The sequence below is a fragment of the Phodopus roborovskii genome, unplaced genomic scaffold (genome assembly GCF_943737965.1).
Source record: "Phodopus roborovskii unplaced genomic scaffold, PHOROB, whole genome shotgun sequence".
NCBI lineage: Eukaryota > Metazoa > Chordata > Mammalia > Rodentia > Cricetidae > Phodopus > Phodopus roborovskii.
In genome coordinates, this window is record NW_026126636.1 from 16,167,860 (window position 1) to 16,194,210 (window position 26,351).

The 26,351-nt window shown below is 45.3% G+C and overlaps 2 protein-coding genes across 2 annotated transcripts; one reads left to right on the forward strand and one right to left on the reverse strand.

The window, feature by feature from the left end:
• Positions 1-524: 524 nt before the first annotated feature.
• Positions 525-8,017, forward strand: LOC127238374 (cationic amino acid transporter 3). Its single transcript, XM_051206962.1, has 11 exons — positions 525-921; positions 2,287-2,445; positions 3,152-3,329; positions 4,598-4,710; positions 4,878-5,100; positions 5,245-5,384; positions 5,481-5,583; positions 5,710-5,921; positions 6,067-6,233; positions 7,382-7,490; positions 7,660-8,017. The coding sequence occupies exons 1-11, from the start codon at positions 549-551 to the stop codon at positions 7,785-7,787; spliced, it is 1,905 nt and encodes a 634-aa protein (XP_051062919.1). The 5' UTR covers positions 525-548; the 3' UTR covers positions 7,788-8,017.
• Positions 8,018-13,002: 4,985 nt separating this feature from the next.
• On the reverse strand, positions 13,003-23,706 carry Znf331 (zinc finger protein 331). Its single transcript, XM_051207132.1, is given in 10 exon segments — positions 13,003-13,153; positions 13,155-13,599; positions 13,602-13,655; positions 13,658-13,691; positions 13,693-13,981; positions 14,324-14,368; positions 15,634-15,730; positions 18,586-18,712; positions 20,735-20,818; positions 23,581-23,706. Coding segments are annotated over 10 exon segments (1,452 nt in total).
• Between the last annotated feature and the right edge of the window lie 2,645 nt (positions 23,707-26,351).

Sequence of the window (26,351 nt, forward strand, 5' to 3'; positions counted from 1 at the left end):
GACAGGGTTTCTCTAACAGCTCTCAGCTACCAGGAAGTTACAGCTATTTATTATTTAGTTTTTTGAGACAGGGTTTCTCTGTAACAGCTCTGCCTTTCTGGGAACTCACTGCGATCCGCTTGCCTCTGCCTCTGGAGTGCTGGCCACCGTACACACCTTGTGGTGCTTTCACACCTGTCTAAATTACAGCTTTTTTATTTTATTTTTTTATGGTTTGACTGGAAGCCAGGTGGGTTGTTTTTGAAGAAGAGTGTGTTGGTGGAATTTTAATTTGTGTTTTAAGTCACATGGTTTCAAGAAGGGTGTTTGCCTTTATTATTATTATTATTATTATTTTGTTTTGTTTTTCTTGAGGCTAGGTAGCTCTGGCTATTGTGGAATTCACTATGTAGACCATGGTGTACTTAAACTCTCAGAGACAGATCTGCCTCTGCATCCCTTGTGCTGGGATAATGGTGTGGGCCACCGCACCTTGTCAGGTGATTGATCATTCTTGACATCTCATCTTTGTTTTCCAGCAGTTTGGATCCCTCATTGCGATACCTAGGATGTTGTGGCAGAACATCCATCACTTTGGCCAGAAGTTGGTGCGCCGGCGACCCCTGGCAAAAAATCAACAGTCTGAGTCTCCCTTGTCGCGATGTCTGAGCACTTTGGACCTGGTGTTCTTGGGCGTGGGCAGCACCCTGGGAGCAGGCGTGTATGTCCTGGCAGGAGAGGTCGCCAGGGAAAAAGCTGGACCATCCATCATCATTTGCTTCTTAGTGGCTGCTCTGTCTTCTGTGCTGTCTGGACTCTGTTATGCGGAGTTTGGAGCCAGGGTACCGTGTTCCGGTTCTGCATATCTCTACAGCTATGTCACAGTGGGCCAGCTGTTGGCTTTCATCACTGGCTGGAACCTCATCCTCTCCTACATCATTGGTGAGTATGTGTAGGGACTTCGAATGGGCATGGGGGTGAGGTGGATCAGGTGGGCAAAGTGGGTTTTTATCCTCATTCACAAGCACCTGGACGGTGGGACTTGCGTAGTGTATGGCCCGAGATGCCTTTGTCTCTCTTCCCTACCTCCTTCAGGGATTAACTTGGAAGAAATGAGATTTGCAGAGTGGACATATTTTCTTTTGTTTGAGACGGTCTCACTATGAGATCAAGCTGTCTTCAAATTTGTGTCAATATTCCTAGCTTTGCCTCTCCAGCACTAGGATTACAGTTTGGAGACCCGTCATGCCTTACGGGAGTTCTAGTTTTATTTTTATGGATACAGGGTCTCACGTAACCCAGACTGGCTTTGAACTTGCCATATAGCAGAAGACAGTCTTGAATCCCGTGTATACCTCCTTCTGTTTCCCAAGGGCTAGGAATACAGGCATGTGCCACTTGGCCTGGCCTGCTCCCCTATCCTTCTTTCCTCCTGTTTTTGAGGTTTATTTATAATTTGCATAAATGGAAGTACAGGGGTCTGCAAAGACCAGAGGAATTGGGCCCCCTGGAGCAGGAGCACTTGATGTGGGTGCTGCACACTGATCTCAGGTCTCATGGAAGAGCAACGTACTCTTAACCACTCAACCGCTCAGCAGCCTCTCAACCCCATCCGGGCCCTTACTTCTGCTTTGAGACATGGTCTCGCTATGTATCCACGATTGACCTGGACTATGTAGATTAAGCTGAACTTGAACTCATAGTTTCCCTGTCTCTGCTGGAATTAAAGGGGGGTGGGTCAAGGTTTTATGTAGGCAGGCTAGGTTGACCTTGAACTCCCTAGGTAACTGAAGATGACCTTGAATCTTCCAGTATCTACCTCCTAAAAGTTGGGATCACATGCATACGTCACTACACTTACCCTGCCAAGGATTCTGTGTGTGTGTGTGTTTGTTTTGAAGACAGTTTGTGTAGCCCTGGATGTCTGGAAACTCACTTTACAGACTAGCCTGCCGGTCTCTTCCTCCTGGGATTAAAGGCCTATAGGTATGGCTAGGGATTCTTTGTATATGGCAGGGATGTTAACTTTACCAGGGCCTCATCATTTTGGAGTGTTTGTCTACGTGCTAAGCTGTTAAATTCCCTAGACTATCATTTTTTTTTTTTGTAGTGCTGGGGCTCCAACCCAGGGCCTTGTGTATGCTAGGCAAGTACTCTGCCACAGGACTAAATGCCTAGTCCAAGAAACCCTTGTGTTTTTCACCTGCCTCCCCACAGCAGTGATTGAGATTAGATATTTCTCTCTCTCTCTTTTTATATCCTAACTCACTTTCTGCTTGTAAATGAAGGCTCTTATTCCTCCTGCAGGTGCAGCCAGCGTAGCCCGGGCCTGGAGTGCAGCTTTTGACGGCCTCATAGGAAACCGCATCTCCCAAGCCCTGCAGACCACCTTCCCCCTGCAGGTGCCCAGCTTCTTGGCCCAGTATCCAGATTTTTTTGCGCTTGGCCTGGTGATTATCCTCAGTGGTAAGATGGGCGGAAGAGGGTCTGTGAGTGTGTGTGGGAGGATGGTGGCTGGAAGTTGTGAAACACCAGGCACAGGAGGGCAGAGTGAGGGAAGGGACCCCCCCCCCCAATTGGGGGCTGAGGGTATGTAGTAGGAGGCGGGGTAACAGCTTGCCTAGCTTTCACCACTGAATGTATGAGGTATACCTTCCCTGATGTATGAAGTGCCCGCACACCCAACCTTCTGCTGAGATCCACTAATATAGAGTTGGCTTCTACTTGTGTAGTCACATTTGCTTGTGTGCATGAGTGTGGGTACATGCATATGGACGTCACAGGACAAACGGTGGACACTGGTTCTCTCAGCCGTGTAAGGGCCTAGAGACAGAACTCAGGTTGCCAGTCAATCTTCTTGCCAAGCCTCTTTAGCAGATAAGCCATCTTTCAGGGTTTCTCTGTAGCTTTGGAGCCTGTCCTGAAACTCGCTCTGTAGACCAGGCTGGCCTCGAGCTCACAGAGATCTACCTGCCTCCATCTCCTGATTGCTGGAACTAAAGGTGTGCACCATTACCACCATGATAAGCCATCGTGAAAACCTTTCTTCTGTCTGAAGCCATGATACCAGTGAAGGAGGCATCGAATCCCCTGACACTGGAGTTAAGGGGGTTTGTAAGCCACCATATGGGTACCTCTGCAAGAGCATCCTTCTCATTCCGTTTTCCTTCAGGAATCCTGGCCCTAGGAGCACGAGAGTCTGCCCTGGTCACCAGAGTTTTCACAGGAGTGAATCTTCTGGTGTTGTGCTTTGTCTCCCTCTCTGGCTTCTTTAAGGGCAATCTACACAACTGGCAGCTGACAGAGGATGACTACAAGCTGGCCGTGGCAGAGTCCAACAGTACTGACAGGTCAGAGGCCCTGGAGGACACAGCTAGCTCAAGCCAGGAATGTATGGAGAGAACGGGGTCAGCCTAGTGGGCCCAGATGAGGCGCACAGCAGCCCAGGACTGTGTGCCAACACAGTGGAAACCGTATATAACTCTTCAGTCAGATTTGTTTTTAAGACTTTAACTTTTTTTTTTTTAGACAGTTTTTTTTTTTCTCACTATGTAACTCTAGCCGTCCTGGATCTCCCTACGTAGATAGAGTAGGCTGGCCTTGAACCCACAGAGACCCATTGTCCTCTGCCTCCCAAGTGCTGGGATCAAAGGCAAGCCACTAAGCCTGGCAGTTTTTCATATTTATTTGTGCGTGAGTGATTTTGGCAGAATATATCTACATTCACAATGCGCGTGCCTGGTGCCCATGGAGGCCAGAAGACAGCCTTGGATCCCTTACGACTGGAGTTAACCATGGTTGAGAAGTACCGTATGGGTGCTAGGAATTGAACCCAGGTCCTCTGGAAGAGCAGCCAGTGCCCCAGGCAGCCGAGTCATCTCTCTAGTCCCCTTCACAGTGTTTTGTTAAGTCAGGATACCATAGATTCCAGCCTGGCATCTATCTCCCTAAGTAGCCAGGATGACCATAGGCTTCTGACTCTCTTGCTTCTACCTCCCAAGTGCCGGGATTACGCATGCACTGTGTGGTGTTGGGATCAAACCCAGAACTTCGTGTATGCTAAACCAGCACTGTACCAACTCAGCTGTATCTTAGCATCTCTTGTCCCGAATCTTTACATTTTTTTTTTTTTTTTTGTCTTTTTTTGAAATGAGGCCTTGCTCTATGTAGCCCAGGCTGTCTCTCAAGTATGCGGTCCAAGTTGGCTGTGAACCCATAACCCTTCTGGTGCAATCCAGACAAAACTGGCTCTGCCCCTTGGAAACCTGGCAAAGTGTACCACCTCTCTGCGCATGGCAGGTGTACAGACCTCGGCCCTTCAAGGGAAAAACTCCACCCACTTTCCCCCTCTTTTGTCATTTTCTCTAAGGAGGCAGCGCTCTTTGTTCCCCTCTGTCTCTGTGTCTCTGTCTCTTCTCTCTCTCCTTCCTTTGTTTTCGGCCCCAAACTTTACACATAAGTCTCTTTCTTCCACCCGCCATGATGGGGCCCACCTCCGGACCTGCTATGGTCCCACAACCCAGTGTATTCACCTCACGAGTTCTGGGATTATAGGCATAACCCACCGTGGCCTGGTCCCCTGCAATGTTTTCCTCCTCCCTTCCTTCTCTTGCCGCAGCTTGGGTCCTCTGGGCTCCGGAGGATTCGTGCCTTTTGGTTTGAGTGGGATTCTCCGCGGTGCAGCAACATGTTTCTTCGCTTTCATTGGATTTGACTGTCTTGCAACTACAGGTGTAGTAGCCCCTCTGTCCATCCTATCGAAGGCATAGACATGTCTGCACTTCCCCTGGACACAGGGCTGGTGGGGGACCGGCCTGCTTTGGAGCGCATGGCAGGGGAGAGGGTTTGTGTGGTGGGCTGGGAATACTTCTGACTCTCAGTGTGTTTCATCCCTGCAGGGGAAGAAGTCCGTTCTCCCCAGCGCTCCATCCCACTGGGCATCGTTATCTCCCTCTTCATTTGCTTCCTGATGTATTTTGGTGTTTCCTCTGCGCTTACCCTCATGGTGCCCTACTACCAGATTGACATTGACAGTCCCCTGCCTAAGGCGTTTATTCACACTGGATGGGGCCCTGCCCAATACGCAGTGGCTGTGGGAACATTATGCGCCCTTTCATCCAGGTGGGTATCAAAGGTTTCTCTCATCTGCTACTGGATTTTCAGCTACCCCGGCCCTCTGAGATGCAGAGAAGAGAGGGAAGGGAAATGTCTAAAGGAGCCGGGCCTGCCTATTGTCATCATTTAGAGTCTCCTTTGCTTTTATAGCCTCCTAGGTGCCATCTTCCCCGTGCCTCGGGTGGTCTATTCCATGGCAGAGGATGGGCTTCTGTTCCGGAGACTTGCCCGTGTACATCCCCGAACACACACCCCTGTCCTGGCCACTATCCTTTGTGGAACCATTGCAGGTAGGCAGCCAGCCTCATCAACTCCATCAGCTTGGCTGTGTCCACTAGCTAATTCCTCACAGTTTTGACGCCGATTTTGCATTCTTACCTCTGTAGCACTTATGGCTTTCCTTGTTGAGCTCAGTGACCTGGTGGACCTCACATCCATAGGGACCCTGCTCGCCTACTCCTTGGTGGCCTTCTCTGTTCTGGTCCTCAGGTGAGACCCCACTATACCTTGGATGAGGGTTATGGGCCCATAAAGTTGGCTGGGTGCTAACTATGGCTGACGGTGGGATACAGGGGGGCCAGCTGGTAATGTTCCCGTGCTATCCCATTCACTCAGGTACCAGCCAGACCAGAACTTAAGCTCCTGTAAGAAGGAGGAATCCGAGAATGGAGCTGTCGAGATGGAGCCTGCTCTTGAGCTATGTTCATCCATGGATCCCATTTCTGCAGCAGGGACTCCAGGAATTGCAAGGAGCCTCTGTATCCCCTCAGATACCACCCCGACTCTGAGATCTGGCCGTATTGTCTATGGGTGTGCCTCCCTGCTTGGTGAGCAGTGGGGCTTTCCCCTTGGGCATTTGGAGGGAAGCTGATAGCATGGGGAAGACGTCACTAGCAGGGGGGGGGCACATTACAAACAGATTTGGGATGTGCCCCAGGGTCCTGATATGCTTCCCCTCCACTTGATTTTCAGTCCTCCTTCTGTTGTTCCTGTGCTTGGTCCTGGCCCAATGGTATGAACAGCTATTCTCTGGAGACCCGGTTTTGATAGCTGTGGCTGCCTCCCTGCTGCTACTCATTGTCGGGATGGTTGTTGTCATCTGGAGGCAGCCACAGAGCAGCACTCCTCTCTACTTCAAGGTAGGTGACTGGCTTTGCTCAGGTACGCCAGCCTAAGAGAGTGGTCCTGCCTGACTGAAGGTCTAAGCATGCTTCACATCGCCAGGCGAGGGAAGGGTGGGGAACTGTTGGAAACCAATAGATGGGCCGGGCCCAGTGGTCCTTGTGTTTAATCTCAGCCCCCGGGAGACAGAAGCAGGGGAAGTCTCTGAGGTTTCTAGCTCTGTAGACCAGACTAGCCTCAAACTCAGTGATCCACAGTCTCTGCCGCCCCAGGTGCTGGGATTAAAGGCATGTGCCACTACTGCCTGGGTACGTTCTTATACTTTTAATTCTAGGGAAGCAGAGGGAGAAAGATCAGGAATTCAAGAGAGTTTGAGACCTACGGAGCTTAGCGACATGAGGCCCTGTCTCAAAGAACCAACTGAAACAAAACAACAAAAATAAAGAAAAACAATCTCCCCCTAAATAAACCCAAACCAACCCAAAGTGCCCTTCACCCCCAAGTCTGGGAGACGTAACTCCGTGGTAGAGTGCTTGCTTAATCTGCATATGATATATATGTACATATAATCCCCAGTACTGAATAAAAGGTGGTGGGAATGTAGTCAGATGTCGGATCAATAGCTTAGAATGCGTGAAGCTTTGAGCTTGATCCCAACAGGGCAAAAACCAGAAGCAGTGGTGTATTACTGTAATCCCAGCACAGGGGAGCTAGGGGCTGGAACATCAGGATCCTCCTCAACTATCTATTGAGCTCAAGGTCAGCCTGGGATATTTGAGAGCCTATATCCAAAAAAAGAAGACATCTGCTGCCAGGTGTGGTGGCCCATGCCTTTAACTGCAGCACTTGCTAGGCAGAGGCAGGTAGACCTCTGAGTTTGAGGCTCGCCTGGTCTACAGAGCGAGTTCCAGGACAGCCAGGGCTACAGGGTTTCTTGAGAAAACCAACCAAAGGAACAACAACAACAACAAAAAAGTCATTTATTTACTCACAAGTCCCAGCCCGGTGCTCCTGGGCTCAGTATCTGTCCCTCCTGGCGCATGCCATGGGGTCTCCAGTATGAGCAGGCACTGACCATAGATCCTAGATAGGGCTGGTTCTCCTACCCTGGGTGGAGAGAGCTCAGGTGTCTGTGTGCACAAGCTCTCATAGGCTGTCATCACAGGTACCAGCTGTGCCCCTGCTCCCTGTGTTGAGTATCTTTGTGAATGTGTACCTGATGATGCAAATGACTGCCGGGACCTGGGCTCGATTTGGAATCTGGATGATGATTGGTGAGTGAATAGCTTTCTGGGGGAGAGATACCGGGGCAACTGAATTCAATACTCTTCTCATGGCCTGTCTTTGAAACTGCCTGGGGGCCATGTGGAGAGTCCCTGATAGGCATCCAGGTAGAGCGGCCACCATTTGCACCTCACTGTCTCTGTCTCTGTCCCCTTTTAGGATTTGCTATCTATTTTGGATACGGGATCCGGCACAGCTTGGAAGAGAAGGATGACCAACATCCAAAAGCAACAGCCTCAAGCTCCCAAACTGTCCAGGAACAAACTTCCAGTGTTGAATTAGCTTAGGTGCAGAAAGACCCTATGGGTGTCTGTGTGTAGGGGGAAGGCAGCCCTGGTCATTGAACTTAGAGCCTTGTATATCGGAGGCAAGTCCTGTAGGTGTCCTCAGGTTAAGGAAAAGCTTGAATATTTGTAGGCTGTAGATGGGACTTATTTTTTAAAGTGTTATTATTTGTGAGCAAATTCCTTAAATTTTTTTCTTTTGCACTAAAATGGGACCCATGGTTTTGCATATGTTAGGCAAGTGCTCTATCACTGAGCCAAACCCCAATCCCTTTAGTTATTTAATGAACAATAAAAATTAAATATTTCTGAACAGCATGTTATTTCTATATTGCAGAATAGCTTAATGAATGATTCCTTAATGAATATGTTTCCTTTCTTTTTTGTTTAGATGAAGTCAATCTTGTATGGCCCAGCCCAGCCTTGAACTTGACGTCTTATGAGCATTACTTTTTCTTATTTATGATGTTCTGGGGTATTCACCAGAGAAGACTGCTCGGGCATGGGTTTAAACCAATAGAGCAGCAAACCACAAGCAGAACTACAGAAGCACAAAATCAATATTAGTATATTTAGGACTGGAGAGATATGGCTCAGAGGTTAAGAGCATCCAGAGGTCCCGAGTTCAATTTCCAGCAACTACATGGTGGCTCCCAACTCTCTGAAATAAGATCTGGTATCTGGTGCCCTCTACTGGCCTGCAGGCACACATGCAGGCAAACACTGTATACATAATAAATAAATAAATAAATCTTAAAAAAAAAAAAAAAAAAGGAAAAAGAAAAAAGATTAGTACATTTAGAGATTTCCCCACCTATGGACTTTGACAGATTAGGTTTTTGCTTTCATTTTAGGCAGGTGATACTGTCTATGTGCTGAGTTTTACAGCCTGAGTGGTGCTTACATCATGGAGTTGGTTGTGATAGTCCTGGCCCTGTTAAATTCCTGACTGGTTTTACTGAATGAGTCAGACCATGAACTCATCCTGTTTCAATTTAAGATGTAGGGCCCCAGCCTGCTGGGTGCTAACACATGCCTTTAATCCCAGCACTAGAGAAGCAGAGGCCAATCTGGCCTACAGAGTGACTTGCAAGTCAGACAGGGCTATACAGAGAAACCTGTCTCAAATAAAACAAAACAAAAGAATACCCATGTTGGCTATGAAAACTAGACCATTGTTGGACCCCATTGCTAGGAGGAGGTCAAATCAGGGACCAGTTCCTGGAGGAGATTTTTAGCTTCTATTTGAGCAGATTCAGTCCAGTTGGGGGATGCTTTTACCTACCCTGAAAAGGTATCTTTAAAAACTAGCAAGTAGTTTTTTTTTTTTTTTTAGTAATTTTTATTTAAATTAAAAACAATCTTATTTTACATACCAATCCCAGTTCCCTCTCCTTCCCACCACCAACTCCCCATCACACCTCTTATCCACTCCCCAGGAGGAGTGAGGTCTTCCATGAGGGATCATCAAAGTCTTTCACATCATTTGGGGTAGGACCTAGGCCCTTTCCCCTGTATCTATGCTGAGAATGTTCCTCTATAGGGAATGGGCTCCCAAAGACCATTCCTGCACTAGGGATACATCCTAGTTCCACTGCCAGAGGCCCCATAGACTGCCCAGGCCTCCTAGCTACACCCACGTTCATGGGGTCTGGGTCAGTCCTATGCTGGTTTCACAGCTATCACTCTGGGGTCCATGAGCTCCCCCTTGTTCAGGTCAGCTGATTCTGTGGGTTTCTCTAGCCTGGTCTGGACCCTTTGCTCATCACTCCTCCCTCTCTGCAACTGCACTCCAGGAGTTCATCTCTGTGCTTAGCTGTGAATGAATGTCTGCTTCCTAGCAAGCACTTTTATCCTCTCCCCCCCCCCCAGCAGGCCAGCCAGATCTTGGTGAAATCAGTTTTCCCAGACTTTGTCGGGGTGTTGGTCTCTCATTTGGACCCTGGGTAATGGCTCTCTGTTTTGGATTTACTTGAGCACAGACCTGGCATCTGGCTAGGACATCCCACACTAGCCTGTCCAGTTCAGGTAGTGTCTCAGTCCAGATTAGGGACTTAACTTCCCAGTTTTATGCTGGTTTACATCGGCCTTGCTATTGCCACAAACTCTGGTTTTGCTCTGGAGGCAGCAATAACCAGCTGTTCCTAGGAACTCTTGAACCTGTCTCTAAGTCTTTGGAGTTGAGATCTGAAGTATGTCAGCAATCTTACTGAGACATATTCCTTTTGCCTCCCTTCAGCTGGTGGCCAAGATAGATAGCCTTTTTACAAAGTTGGGCTTTCTTAGCCCACATTTTGTAGCCAATGGTCTTTAACTCTCCCAGCAGCCTCTCAGTGGCTCATTTATAATCTGTTCTCTAACGAAACCTCTTTATGGAAGGGTGGGAAGTCTGCGTTTAGTGTCTAGATCCTGGGGCAATCTGGTCCAGGTATGTAGCCTCCCACTGGGTCTCTCCAGTTAAAAGCAACTATGAGTTGACTCACCTGTGTCAATGGGAGGCTGAAGAATACATCTTTCAGGTCCCAGACAGTGTACACCTGTTTCTCTGGAAGACTCAGCGTCATGAGAATCCGAGGTTCCAGGTTTCTTCATAGGCAGGAGAGGTGTATTCCAGGGTGACTGGCAGGGTACCAGGCAATAAGGCTGCAGTAATATTTTGGTTTCCTGGTCATTGGGTATTGCTTTATCTAGATGGAGGGAGCTGAACTGGTTAATTGACCAATTAGAGGAAGATGGTGTTGAACTAGTCCGGGGGGGGGTGGGGGTGGAGGGGAGGTTGGTTTCTTCTGATAGAGGGTGAAACAACAACAAAATTTTCTTGGTTATCTGTGCATCTTTCTTACCAGAATTGGTGACAGAGACTTTTAATTTATGTAAAATGTCTTGTTTCAATCAGTTTCTTCCTGCTAAACTCCCTTTAAGTTACCTCCAGCAACCGAGACTTTTCTTTCTTCCTTCCTTTCTTTTTTTTTTTTTTTTTTAAATATTTGGGGCCAATGGGAGTGATGAAGGGAATATTTTTAGTAGCTGTCTTTAACCCTTTAAAAAGGACCTAATTCCATTCATATCAAACTCAGATCCTCTTCATTCCAGGCTCCTCCCCAAGATAATCCTCCCCTCATTCTACACCTCTCTTACGAAGGCTTTAGTTCCCATCCCTGCTCACCATATCCCCCTAGGACTCTAGGAGTCATGTGGGTCTTGGTCCCCTCACCAAGACAAACAAGTACTTTCATCCCCCTGTCTCCTTTTGGAATGTTTGCTGGCTCCATTAATTCACAAGCAGTTCATCTGACTAGCCAAGTGCAGTCCAAACTTACTTTTAAAATTTGATTTATTTTCAGTGGATGAACAATTATGTTACATTTAGTATTTGCTTTGTATGTTACATTTGTAGAGAGCACTGGGATGTTTTAATACACGGGAGAATGATTGAACCGAAGAAACATCCACCACCTTACTGATTTTAGTGCTGAGCTATTTGATGTACTTTCTCATTTTAATGTTAGGAATTCTGATGACTCTCCTGACATCCCGTAGTGGTTTTTCTTTGCATTTCCTTGTTGAAGAATGAGGTGGACACATTGCCATTTACTTATTGGCTACCTGGTGATCTCTGAGTGTCTGTTGCCCTTGGGGATTCCTGATGTCTCTGTGAGCCTGGCTATTGGTGCACACAAAGTACTGCCCCCACTCTGCCCCTCCCCCTTTCCCTTCGTCAACAGACTGTATTCTGATGAAGTATAATGATCTTTCCCATTCAATGTGGTTTGTGCACTAAAAAAAAAAAAAAAAAAAAAAAAGAATAACCACTGCTTAACCCAAGATGGCGGCAACTGCCATCCTTATGCCATGCCTGTGACATTCTCACTGAACCCAGAGGGGATCTTCCTGGAATGGCTTATGACAACAGCACTAATGGTGATGACCACAAGAACAGTATTAGGCAGTACTTACTTGCATTGGTCATTTAATTTCCACAGTGTGACGATCTTTATGTACAACAAATACACAGAACAGATATTTTACAAACACACACAGTCTTGATTTACGGAGGTTTTAGTTTAGAGTTTTTAACTTTGTGATGGCACAAAAGCCATCCAGATAACCACAGCCTTCTAAAATCACAACAGTGCGAAAGCGTGTTCACACAACTACTGATTTTTTTTTCAACTTTGCCACAATGTGAAAACATGTTCAGTACAACTACTGATTATTTTCATCTTTGCAAGAAAATGCCTAGTACAATCAGTGATGTCAAGTCTGTGAAACTAATTTTTTTCCAGCTCTACAATAGCATGGAAGCATACTAAATATAACTGCCTTTTCTACTTTATGACAGTGTGAAAACATACCCAAACTACTACTTGATTTTTTAACTCCAGAATGCGTGAAAACATATTCAATATAACTACTCACTTTTCAACTCTGTAAAAGTGTACTCAACACAGCCACTGGTTTTTAAGCTTAAAGATGGTGCTAAAGTGCGCCTAATATAACCATAGATTCTTCAATATCATGATGGTATTGGATACACTAATGATTTTCATTTTTAACACAATATTCAATTTTTTTTGACATAGGCCCATGTTATATATGCTAATCTGGAATCTGGTATGTTTCTCAAGCTAGTCTTGAACTCTCAATCTTCCTACATCAGCTTCTTGGGATTACATGCATATGCTATCATACCTGGTATGAAATCATATAAGACACTTAGTATTATATTACTGAATAGAGTTTGTGTTAGATGATTTTGCCCAGGGTAGAATAAAGGGCATGTCCTGTGCACATTTGAAGAAGTCTGGGTTAAGCTATGGTGTTTGGTTGGTAAGATATCTTAAGTTTATTTTCGATAAATTTACCTCAGTGTATGGTGAGTTTGGGGTAAGGAGCATCTTGTGAGTGTCTCACAGAGAACACAGAAGGTAGGATGGGGTTCCTACCTGGTGCAGTATACACCAACATTAATGGCCCTGCCACAAGCATCATATGAGCAGGGTTGCTCCCTAGAATGAACCTGAAATGTAATAAGGTGCAATGGTATTGGTAGGCTTCTACAGATTTACTTAATCAAATTATCCAGTAAGAACACCAATATGGAAAGGATATGATCATTAAGAAAAGTGACTTTTATACTCTTCCAAAGTCACTTCTAGTATGCCTTCTGATTGTATATGAACAGGCAAATGACCATGGGAGCCTTTTTTAAGACAAACTAATCACCAAGGAAAGGATGAATACAGGACAGAGGTCCTGGTATGCTCTTTGTAGTCAAGGCTTTCAGTGTGTGTGTGTGTGTCTCCTGATGTTCTCTGAGACAGTTTATATTATTGTAAATCTTCCCACACTCTTTACATAATTTTGCCATGGGTTTTCTCATGCTGTCTAAGCTGGTGACTAGGACTAAAGGCCTTCCCACACTACTTTCATTTGTGGGGTTTCTCTCCTGTGTGAATTCTTTCATGTTTAAGAAAGCTTGATTCATATAAAAAGGTCTTCCCACATTCCTTACATGTATAAGGGGTTTCACCAGTGTGAATTCTCTCATGTTGCGTGAGGTGATAGCCACAATTAAAGCCCTTCCTACATTCTGTAAATTTATAGGGTTTCTCACCTGAATGAATTCTTTCATGTTTAGCAAGGCTTGAAACCCAGGGAAAGGCCTTCTTACATTCCTTATACTCATGCAGTTACTCCCCTGTGTGAATGTTCTGGTGCTGAGTGAGGCAATTGACTCTAGTGAAGGACTTCCCACACTCTTGGCATTCAAAGTGTTTCTCATTTGTGTGGATTCTCTTATGCTTAATGAGGCCTTCCCACAGTGCTCACAGTTATAGAGCTTACCACCACTGTGAATTCTTTTGTGGTCTTCCCACAGTATTTACACCCATAGTCTTTTTCCCCCAGTATGAAACCCTTGGTGCTGAGTGAGTTCCTTACCATGCCTAAAGGTTTTCCCACCATCTTTACATAAGAATGGTTTTTCACCAGTGTGAACAAGGCTCTAACCCTAGTGAAAGGCCTTCCTGCAGTTGTTCATAAGGTTTTTTTTTTTTTTTTTTTTCCTGGTGTGAATTTTCTGGTGTTGAGTAAGCTGATTGCACCAGTGGAAGGCTTTCTTACAGTCATTGCACTCATGGGGCTTCTCACTGGTGGGAATTTTCTAATGCTGACCTAAAGGCTTTCGCACAGTCCTGACATAAGAAGTAGATCTCCTGTTGAGGTCTCACGTATGGTGTAGGTGTGCATGCTCTCTCAGTGGGTACCCTTCTAGAACTGTCTGTTACAGTACTGGCATTTCCCTCTCCAGAGCCCTGCAGTTGCTCACTCTCACATTCACCAATCCCGTGGGAAGATACACTTTTGTCACTTGGATTCATTTCACAAAAGTTCTGTCCATAAATGCTTCTTCTAATAGCTAAAATGTTGGTTCTATAGGATAATTCCATATCTGGAAGAAAAATAACATTAAGAAAAAATATTTATTTTATTTTATGTTTATGGATATTTTGGCTGCATGTCTGTATGTTCATTACGCCTCGCCCAGCAGGGCAGCAATGAGGGCCTGAACCTCAAAGGACCTGGAATGGGGGACAAGAGACATGAGAAATTGGCAGCAAGACAGGCTTTCTGATCAAGCTGCAAAATTTTATTTTTCTCAAGCATGTTATATAGTGGCTAGGGCGGGAAGCTAGGTAAGGCGGGGATTCAGAAGAGGGAGGTTGTTTCCTGGTAACCAGACTGCATGATGTTCTTAGTCATGGGTCACTGAAGGCGAGCAGGGTATCGGTAAGAGGAAATGCAGATAGAGATAAGCAGGTTGTTAGCAGGGGAAGAGGTCTCCGGAGTTGCTAAATACCCTAACTGTATAAGGAGGGTTTACCAAGTAACCTAACTGCATTCCTGTAAGCCCTAAATTCTACTTGTCAGGAGGTTGGGAAGGGTGAGAAGGTTGATTAGGACTGAAGGTAGCAATCTTCTAACTTAATGGGCTACTCTAAAAAAGGCTGGCAATCTCTAAGGCTTATGCCACGATCGCTCCCGGCACATTACATTCACGCCTGCTGTCAGAGGAGGTCAGAAGAAGGCATTGATCCTTTAGAACTGGAGTTATAGATGGTTGTGAGCTGCCATGTGAGTGCTGGGAACCAAACCAGGGTCTTCTACAAGAAGAGCAAGTTCACTCAACTGTTGAGCCATTTCTTGTTTCTTTTAAAGGGAAAATCAGAAGCTAAAACTAACTGCAATTCAAAAGCTTCCCCAGCAGAACCACAGCTCTTCCATAGGGAACACAATGGGACACAATGGGCACTCATGCTAAAGGCAAATGGGAAAGGACACTGACTGCTGCTCTTTGGATTCTCTGTTAAGAGGGTACAAGTGTCTTAAAAGGAAACAAGATACAATGCATGTTGCAGATGGTGAGATGACATACTAGAAATATCCAAGAAAACCAAATAAAGGACTGGGGTGGGGGGCAAGTCGAGATCAAAATACATACTTGGGATGACGTGGATAAGCCTGCAGGATATTATGTTAAGTGAAGTAAGCCAGACACCGAAAAACAAACACTTTTATAATAGGGAATGTAAAAAGGTGGTGGCCCACACCTTTATCTCCAGCACTTGGGAGGCAGAGGCAGGAGGATCTCTGAGTTCAAGACCAGCCTGGTCTATAGAGTGAGTTCCAGGACAGTCAGGGCTACACGGAGAAAACGATGCCTTTAAAAACAAAAACAAAAACAAACAAAACAACAAAAACCCAAAACAACCCCCCCAAACAAAAATGAAAAAGACAAAAAAACCTTGCTGAAGAAGAGGGTAGAATCTGGGTACAGTGGCTTCACCTGTAACTGAAACACTTAGAAGGCTGAGTCATCAGGGCTGCCACAAGTTTGAGGCCAGCCTGGGCTATATAGCATGTTCTAGGCCCGCCAGTGGGATCTGATTCAAAGAGAAAAACTTAGCAGGTAGAATACCAGCTCCCTTAAGTTGGGAGGCTAAGGAGCAGGGACTAGGGAAGTTTGCTTAGTTGATAACAAAGTAGCAGGTAAATAGGATGAGGTTCCAGTAGAACAGACATGGAAAAGGAACACAGACTTATAGCAGTTTTTTTTTTTTTTTTGTCTCAAATTGCCCAGGGTGGCCTTAAACTTGGGATGTGGTTGAGGCTGATCTTGAATTCTTTTTTTGTTTGTTGAGATAGGGTTTCTCTGTTGTATAGCTTTGGAGCCTGTCCTGGAACTTGATCTGTAGACCAGGCTGGCCTTGAGCTCACAGAGATCCACCTGCCTTCTGTGCACTGGGATTAAAGGTGTGCATCACCATCACCCAGCCTGACCTTGAACTCTTGTTATCTGCTCCTGCCTCTTAAATCCTGGGATTGGAGGGATAGGCCACGTGCCTAGCTTTCACATACTTCAAGATAATGTTCTGACTACAAAGAATGACTGTGTGCGTGGAGGTCAGAGGACAACCTGTGGCAGTTGGTCCTGTCCTTTTACTGTGTAAATTCTTGCGATAAAACTCAAACTGTCACGCCTGGCAACAAGTGTCTCTACCTATTGAACCATCTTGCCAACCCCTTGAAGCAAAAAATGTCTAAAAGGATCTTGCTATTTAACCATGCTCAACGTTGCAAACTTCTTACTTTAGTCTCTCAAACAATGGGATGGGAATCAGGACTGAAAACTCAAAATGATATTGATAAAGACTTTATAAAAGAGACAGTTTTTTTTTTCAAGACAGGGTTTCTCTATCTCACAGCCCTGGCCATTCTGGAACTTGCTTTGTAGACCAGGCTGGCCTTGAATTCACAGAGATCCACCTGCTCGTGCCTCCCAAGAGCTGGGACTAAAAGGCATGTGCCCATCACCGAACAGTATGAAAGAGATAGATTTATGGAACAAACAGGAAACCAGATGATTGGGGAAACATCCTATCACAAATGTTTGTTTGCCCTCAGGGTAAGTGGAGGAAGATGGCTGCCAGCATGCAGAATTACTGCCAGAGTCACTCTTCTGGTCCTAGGAATGGAACGCTGAGAGGTTGGCATGTCAGTCGAGGCACATCTTCAGACACCAGGTCTGAGGAGAAGGGGTAGTGAGATAAACTTTGAATTGTATGTTTATTCTGTAGCCCAAGAACTAATGGTAATCTTCCTGCCTCGGTTTCCCAATGCTGGGATTGCATGAGTGAGCTACCTTATCCAGTTAAGAAGGCAGAAATAGAACTGTTTAATTCCTGCTCTTTTGTTTTGATAGAGGGTTTCACCTATCCCGTATCAGAGGCTGCCCTTGAAGTTATTATGCAGTTGACAATGGAATGCCTCCTGGGGGCTGGTGGGATGGGTGTTTGTCATGCCAGGACTTTCATGCTTGCCAGGTAAGCAGCCTACCAACTGAACTGTATCCCTAACCCTGTTCATTTCTGAGGTTCTTATGTGGCCTAGGCTGGCCTCAAACTCTCAAGTGCTCACAGCGAGGGAGTGTGACATCATTCTGGCAAGTTCAGTTTCTGTCTTCTCTGTGACTAAGCATTTGTACTTGAGTATAATTACTGACAAACTCGTGAAATGTCCAGTGTGAATATATTGTGTTTTGAAGAGTGCCTGACATGCCGGGTGTGATGGTACACACCATAAATTCCAGCATTCAGGGAGGCAAAGTCAGGTGGGTCTCAGTGAACTCAAAGCCAGCCTGGTTTACAGAGTGAGTTTCAGGACAGCCAGAACTACACAGAAAAACCCTGTCTCAAAAAACAAAACAAAAAAGAAAAAAAAACAAAACAAAACAAAGTGTGCATGTTAGACCTAACAGTAGCCTTTCTTGGTATTATTTTATTTTGTGACATGGTCCTGATGTGTTGGCTTCAAACTGACAATCTTTAAGCCCTGGCGGCTCCTGGGTGGAGTGTTGGCACTGCAGGCATGTGCATCCAATGTCAAGCACAAGGTTCCCGGACTGTAACTTCTGATATCATTTCAGGTACAATATGCTGGCAATGGGAATCTACTCAGTTTGGTCTACACAAATCCTGCATCTAATTTACTTTCTTTTTTCTTTTTGAGATAGGGCTCCTCTGTGTAACAGCCCTGGTTGTCCTGGAACTGGATTTGTAGACCAGGCTGGCCCTGAACTCACAAAGATCTCCTGCATGTGCCTGGGGTTAAAGGGGTGCTATCACCACCTAATTTACTTTCTTCCTTTTTTTTATTTTTTATTTTTTTTTATTTTTTTTTTTTATTTGCTGTGTATACAGTGTTCCGCCTGCATGTATCTCTGCAGGCCAGAAGAGGGCACCAGATCTTATTACTGATGGTTGTGAGCCACCATATAGTTGCTGGGAATTGAACTCAGGACATCTGAAGAGCAGCCAGTGCTCTTAACTGCTGAACCTTCTCTCTAGCCCTGATTTACTTTCTGCTAAACAAAAACACAGACTTAACTCTAGATTGAGGGTCCTGAAAGTACAAAAGTGCACAGCAATTCGGGTGCAAACACATCTAAAGACAAGGTTGCCTTCTTTGAAGATGGTTATAAATATCCAGAATCCCAATTCACCCCTTGATCATGGGAGAAGAGAGATGATCACAAGGAGGGTCTACTACAGGGGAGGACAACCGCTGGATGGGGAGGGAGGCATGGGGATTCCACTTCCACACTGACAAAGCTCAGAACCTTCTCTTGCAACAGGAAGAAGAGGTTCATCCAGTCTCTTGGAAAACGGTCCTGAAAACCACAGGGGAATGCTGGTGCTCCAGCGGGCAGAGTCTAGGCTACCCAAAGTACACAGCTTACCGATGGAGACGAGGTTACAGTAGTTTTCCAGCATCACATCCCAGTACAGGTCCCTCTGCGCAGAGTCCAGACAGGCCCACTCCTCCTGAGAGAAGTCTATAGCCACATCAGACAATGTCACCAAATCCTGAAAACAGAAACCCACATGGTGAGGTGACAGGGGAGACCTTCCGGATGATGAAGGGGGTGTCAGCTACCACTGCTTTAGCTGAAAACTGGAGGGCAGCGTGAACACCACATTCCAGGCTGTGTTACTACAGAGCTGCCCATGGCTGTGCAGATAAGGATCTGGGGCGGGGGAGATGAAACAACCTCCCTTTTTGTTCGCAAGCACAGCGTGTGAGTGCCTACTTGGTAAATTGCCAATGGGTGTGGGCTCTCATGACATCTTTATTAGTTTAACAAAAAAAAAAAAAAAAAGTTAAGTTCATCTTGATTCTGATTGTGAGTGTGGGTGTGCACGTGTCATACAATGTGGTGGTCAAGACGACTTGTAGAAGTTGTTCTTTCCATTCATTGTGGTGTCTGAGTATCAAACTTAAGTTGCCAAGCTTTGGTGGTGAGTGCCTTTACCTGCTGAGCCATATGTGAGACAGGGTCTTGTTATGTTTCATGATCCTCCTGCCTCAGACTGCTGAGATTGCAGATGTGCACCACTAGGTCATGCAGCTGGACAGCAAGCATCTTATGATGAGCAATCTTGCGCTCTCCCAGGTGATGCTTTTTCCCTCCCTACTCCATGCTGGAGCTCAAACCCAGGGCTTTGTAAGTACCAAGTAAGCACTCCATCACCGAGCTACATCCTGGCTCACTTTTCTCTCTGGGAGCACCGGGGATTGAAACTAAGGGCATCATGCATGTGAGGCAGGCATTCACTGTTCTCTCCTTTTAAGAAATTAATTTTATGTACATAGGTATTTTGCCTGCATGAGACTGTGCCTCACGTATATGCCTGGTACTTACGGAGGCCAGAAGAGGCTGTGGAATCCTCTGGAACTGGAGTTACAGATGGCTGTGAGATGCCATGTGGGTGCTGGGAACTGAAGCTGAGTCCTCTAGAAGAGCAGCCAGTGCTCTTAACCACTGAGTCATCTCTCTCTAGACCCTGTCTCTTTGTTCTTAAGAAAAAAAAATTTGCTTTTTAAAGATCTTTTATTTTTTTAATATTAATTAATTAAAATTACTTAATTTTTTTCCCCCAAGGCAGGGTTTCTCTGTATAGCCCTGGCTATCCTGGAACTCACTCCATAGACCAGGCTGGCCTCAAACTGTCTCTGCCACCTGTCTCTGCCTCCTGACTTCTGGGATTAAAGGTGTGTGCTAAGCCTTGGTTCACAGCATTCTTATTTTTTGGGAAGGGGGTGGTAAGGGATGGTGTCTCTATGTAGTCCTGGCTGTCCTGGAATTCACTATGTGGACCAGGATGGTCTCAATATCTTTTATCTTATGCTCTGCATATTGGAGTGTTCTGAATGCTCAAGTCACTGTGCGGTCTCCCTTTTTAACGACAGAAGTATCAGAAAAATCTCACCGCATAGACAAGCTAGTGAGACTTAAGACTATTGGAGTCATATACCTGGCTGACTGAGACAACTGTCAGTTCTTCCTTTCTCCTGTCCCTGATGCAGCTGACACTGGTACCCAAGGACTAAGCATCATATGCCAGTCTGGAAGGCCCATCCAACAACAAAATGTATCTCTTGGCAAACACGTGGTTATATCCCTATTTAATACAGTATCAGCTTGAGAAGCCTCATAAAGCCTTGTATGTTAGCATATATGAAGATTAAGATAACCAGACATATTCCTTCTTACCTACCCAGAACACAAGATCAGTCAGTACGGATGAATGATGTTTTCTCTTATGGTCCAAGAGGACCGGTATGTCCAACTTGTCAGGCCACAGATATGACAATATTTTGCACAAGGGATTTTGTTCCTTCATTGTTATAATATTACTCTGAGCCAAAAAGAAACTGAGCACACAGGAGACTCTCAATAATTCAGTGGCTGAGTAAACAGCTTACATGGGACTATCACTAATTGGCAGAGGGAAAATTGGGAAGTAGCTAAGAAGATAAGACTTGCTTGGCTCTGGGTAACCCCTGACCAAAGCATTTCAAGATGAAGGAAGGAAATACACACTTACACGGGATATGGTTCCAGAACTCAAAGCGTTATCTGTCATCTTGGGATTTCTTCCACAGTAAACACAAAGTCTGAGAGGTGAGAGCTACAGGAAAAAGCGAATAATTAAAACCAGTGGCAACAGAGCTCTCTGGTTTTCATTGTCATGTCCGAATTTATGCACAAACACAGCGAGGCACATCTGAGAGAGATTAAGAAGGTTCTGGATACAAATAAAGAACATTAGAAAAAGAGGCATTAAATTAATTAATTAATTTTTGGTGGGGGGGTTGTCTGGAAGATAGACCCTAACAGTTCCTTGCTTGGAGTATGTCTGGGAGAAGTCTGGGATGCAGGAAAGAATCTGGCCTTGTCTCCAAACGTTTGGCCTCTGCCCCCAGATCCCAAGAGACAATCTTCATCTTACCTGTATAGAACGCTTTGTTTTGCTTTAGGTGGAGACTGACCAGTCTGTAAACACCAACCTGGTGACTTTGGGGGGAGGGACTTGGATCACTCAGGGTCAACAGACCTGGAGACTGAGATGGAGCATTTAGGCTGTCAGTCAATAATGTTAACTTGCTAGAACCCCTGCCATTGCTGAATGTCAGAGCTTGAGTGACAGTAACTAACCTCATGGTGTCTGTTTCTTTCCTGCTAAAATTGGAATAGAAAGATTATGAGGTGTGGCTGTCCCAAATTTAAGATAATCTATCCAAAGCATGCAGCAATATGTAATAATTAATATCTTATCAGTTACTATAAAAGATCAAGACTTTTCCACATCTGTTCATTAATTTTTCTTTGCTCGGAGGCTCAAATCCAGTTCCTTATAAATGTTAGGTCAGTACCCCATCACCACTGAGCCACATCTCCAGTCCCTTTTAATGATTGTTTAATTAATTTTAATTAATTGAAGTTTGTTTGTCGAGACAGGGTTTCTCTCTCCTGGAACTCACTCTGTAGACCAGGCTGGCCTGGAATCCACTCTGAAGACCAGGCTGGCCTTGAATTCAAGGAGATCCATCTGCCTCTGCCTCACAAGTTCTGGGACTAAAGGCGTGTGCTGTACCACCACCTGGCTGGCTGGCTATCTATCTATCTATCTATCTATCTATCTATCTATCTATCTATCATCTATCTATCTATCTATCTATCTATCTATCATCTATCTATGGACCTTGCTCTGTAGACTATAGGCATGTTTGAGAAAACTCAGCTTTCCTTCTTCATACTTAAGTTTCTGTTTTATAAACTGTCTAAACAATCTAATGTCAGATGTTCGGAGGCTGGCTTTCATCATGAAACACTCACATAATTGTATGGCATGAAGAAATACATCCTCGAACATCCCCCATGGAGGGATACTCCCTTAGTTAGAGGCAGGAGGGATGTCCTAGTCCCCACTCCAAATGACTTGACAGACTTTGATGATCCTTCCTGGAAGGCATCACCCTCCCTGTGGAGTATGTGTGGGGGAATGGGATGGGAGGGGGGTTGAGGGAGCATGGGAAGGAGGGAGGAAGAGGGAACTGGGATGGATATGTAAAATAAGAAAAAAAAATAGAAATGCATCCTCTCCATGAACAACCAGTGGGCGGGGACATTATGCGTAAAAAAATTCAGCAAAGAAGCTGCATCCAGGGTTCTTTGCAATGGACCCACATCCCTGGTGCTGGATTCCATTCACAAACTAAGCTTTGGAGTCGTTTGTGAATGGACATGCATTTTTAGGAGGATGCACTGCTCTAGAAACAATACACACATATGTTTAGAAGTGGGAAGTTGATTTTTTTTTCTTTTTTAAAAAGGAGACAGTTCCCCTTCCCTGGGAACTCCCTGGATTGGCCCCAGATCTTGCTCGCTCTGTGTCCTGTTCCCATCAAGAGCACTCTTGCTGCTCTGATACACTCGCTCTGATACACACGCACCCCCCCCCCCAAGAGCCTGCCCTCCCTCTACTCGGTGCCCTACCCTGCCCACTGTCCCACCACTTCAGTTGAGCACTGGGACAGAGGGTGGAGCCAACAGTCCAGGAGCTGTTCTGAGCACACTAGACCTGCCTATACAAGCAGGACCACCCGGAATCCACACCTGCTTGGTCTCTGACCCACACCACCAGTCCTCTACTGGAGTTCCATGCACCTCTCACAGATCTGCCAAATGCTACACCATGCTCATCGAGGGTTATTGTTCTTGACTATCCGAAGCTGTTTCTCTTCGTGAACTTCTTAGCAACCACCACGCTTTCCTTCATATGTATGTTACTTGTGATTTAAAATATGTACATTTGCCATTATTCACGTTAGCATTTATTCAACAATAAAATTATTAGGGGTTATAATTTATGTTAGTGTATGCTATCCTTATAATGACTCAATTTTCAAAAGGTGAAAGAGAAACTCACCTTTAAGATGCCTTCCTACTGAAGACACACTCTCTTCTGTTACCCTGAAGAGGTAGGACAGATGATGATGTAAACAGGGCCACTGTGGAGAACAGGTTAAAATAGAAAAAACTAGAATAGCTCAAAGCTATTGGTAAAACCTTGTGTTTTGGCTCTGGATTTCCAAGATGCTGGGTCTCTGCATCCCCACAAAGGTGATTACAGCAAACTCCACCCCCTCACCTCCACCGAGATTTCTGTAATTTTGCAGGCCTGTACACATACGCATAATGCTAGCTCCTAAATCGTCCCGATGGACTGACTCGGTCATTGTACCTAGGGCACAGCTGTGGTCAGAAGGTAAAGTCAGAGAAATGACCTACAATGCAGATAAATGCCGCCTCGCCTCTGCCTCGCTACCCTGCCCCCTACCACTAACGCCAGTTCTGTCTTCCTTACAGAAGTCATGTCACACGCGTTACCTCAGTGTACCTCAGCAGTGGTGCAGAGTCAGTGTCCCACTCCAGTGTCCTCACCAAGGCTGCAGATGCCCAGTGAGCTAAAGCATGGAGTTCTGACTGGGTAACCGTGGTGCAGAATGCGTTCATGGACGCGCAGAATGCGTTCATGGACGCGCAGAATGCGTTCATGGACGCAATGGTGCCTTGTGCGCATGCGCGCGAGTCTCCGTGCCGTGTATACACACACACTCTCTCTCCCTTCCCCCCTCCCTCCCTCTCTCTCTCTCTCTCTCTCTCTCTCTCTCTCTCTCTCTCTCTCTCTCTCTCTCTCTCTCTCTCTCTCTCTCTCTCTCTCTCTCTCTCTCTCTCTCTCTTCTAGTATGTGGTCTGTTTTAGAGAAGGTTTCATGTGGAGCTGAGAAGAAGGTATATTGTAGCGCCCGTGCTACAATCTGTTCCACGAATCCGGCGAAGGCCTAGAGATTGAAATAAAGACAAGACAGCAGGTCATTCTTTAATGGCAAATGCCGAATGCCGTTTATTGAAGGGCAAGAACGGGCTTAAATACCGACTTATAGCACAGTGGAAAATTACAGGAATTTTTTGGCTTAGCTCCTCCTTGTGTTGTCACGAGGTGTGTGTCACAAGATGTGTTGCACGAGGTGTGTGTCACAAGATGTGTTGCACGAGGTATGTGTCACAAGATGTGTTGTCACGAGGTGTGTGTCACAAGATGTGTTGTCACGAGGTGTGTGTCACAAGATGTGTTGTCACGAGGTGTGGTATCAAAACAGAAAGAGTACCAACAACAGCCTTGGGGCAAGGATTTCCCGCCAACAGCTTCAGGCTAGCTCAAGGTGCCTTGGGGTCCTACAGTATATTATTTTGTGTTTGGATGGAATGTTCTATAGATGTCTGTTAAACCCAGTTGAGACATAACTTCTGTTAGTTCTTTTGTTTCTTTGTTGAGTTTCTGATTGGTGGTCCTGTCTAGTTGTGAGAATGGTGTATTGAAGTCTCCCACTATAAGTGTGTGAGGTTTTATGTGAGCTTTGAGTTTTAGTAGCATTTCTTTTATGAATGTGGGTGCCTTTGTATTTGGGGCATAGCTGTTCAGAACTGAGACTTTGTGTTGATGGGTTTCTCCTGCGATGAATACGAAATGACCATCTTCATCTCTTTTGATTAATTTTGGTTTGAAGTCTAACTTGTTAAATATTAGGATAGCTACACCTGCTTGATTCTTGGTTCCATTTGATTGGAAGATCTTTTCCCAGCCCTTTAACCTGAGGTAATGTCTATCTTTGAAGCTTAGATGTGTTTCTTGTATGCAGCAGAAGGATGGGTTCTGTCTTCCTATCCATGTTTTATGTTACAGTTCCACATCACTGCTCATCATAGAGCCCTTTTCTGATGTGCCATTGAGGGAAATGCCAGGCCCTCTCCTCATCTTAGAAGATGACAGCTGTAGTACCAGGCTCTAAATCCAGCCACATACTTGCCTATAGAGGAGAGTCTTTCCATGATTTCAGAGAAATTATAAAAGAGACTGTTTCCTCACAGCCAGGCTTAAAGCATGAGCTGCTCCCCAGTTTAGATATGGAACCTTTTATGGATGGCAGCTGAAGCTCACAAAGGAGGACTAGCCCCTTATATCAAGACACTCAGGGGAGAAAGAAGTTAAAAACAAAGTCCTGTAGACTTAGACCAGCCTCTGAAATTGACCATATCAGGACCTCCAAATGGACACAACTGCTCAGCTCCTTCTCAGGACCTCGGAATGGAAACAACTGCTCAGATCTTTCTCTGCCTTCTGATATTTACACCATCTAGCCTCAAACTCAGAGATACAAGGAATGGCCAATAGTCCCACTATTTGTCAAATTTATGTATCATTGGCCATTGCCCCATTAGAGAGAAATTTCAATCCCTATATATTACACATTATATGAATGATATTCTTTTAGCTGGCCCGGATTCTAAGGAAGTGAATGAGGCTTCTGGGGAATTGCAACATAATCTTCAATTAGCGGGCTTAAGATTAGCCCCAGAAAAGGTGCAACAAGAATTTCCCTATCAATACCTGGGTCATCAATTGTTATTTTCTGGTATCTGTCCTCAAAAGATTACTTTAAGGCTGGATTATCTGACCACCCTTAATGATTTTCAAAAATTATTGGGAGACATAAATTGGGTTCAATCTAGTTTGGCCCTAACCACTGGGCAGCTTAGACCATTATTTGATATTTTACAAGGAGATTCTGATCCCACTTCTCCACGCACCTTAACGCCTGCTGCGCAAGAATGTATATAGCTTGTGCAAAAATGTCTCCAATCTGCACATTTAAATTATATTGACTATTCTCAGAATTTGATGTTATTAGTCTTTGCTTCAGTTGTATTCCCCTACTGCGGTATTTTGGCAAACTGGTCCTATATTATGGGTGCATGAACATGCATCCCCAAGAAAGACAGTTAGACCTCATCCTCAGGCAATGCTTTCTATTATTCAGAAGGCATACAAAATTAGTATTCAAGTTTTTGGCAAGATGCCGGATGTAATTGTTACTCCCTATACTCAACAACAGATTCAATGGCTTCAACAGTTTGATGAGGAGTGGGCACATTTCTTGTGTTCCACACCCTGCTGCTTTGATAGTCATTTTCCTTCCATAAATCACCCTGTATGTTTTCCCAAGGTTATTTCCCAAAATCCTCTGAAGGGGGCCCGTAATGTATTTACAGATGGCTCTTCAAATGGTTGTGCAGTAGTTTTTTCTATTCCCGTTATCA

Bases quoted from the DNA above. Each gene is read 5' to 3' on its own strand.
- LOC127238374 (XM_051206962.1), top strand. From the start codon at position 549: ATGTTGTGGCAGAACATCCATCACTTTGGCCAGAAGTTGGTGCGCCGG. The intron at 4,711-4,877 runs GTGTAGTAGCCC...TCATCCCTGCAG, and splicing joins TGACTGTCTTGCAACTACAG to GGGAAGAAGTCCGTTCTCCC. The intron at 5,385-5,480 runs GTAGGCAGCCAG...TTACCTCTGTAG, and splicing joins CCTTTGTGGAACCATTGCAG to CACTTATGGCTTTCCTTGTT.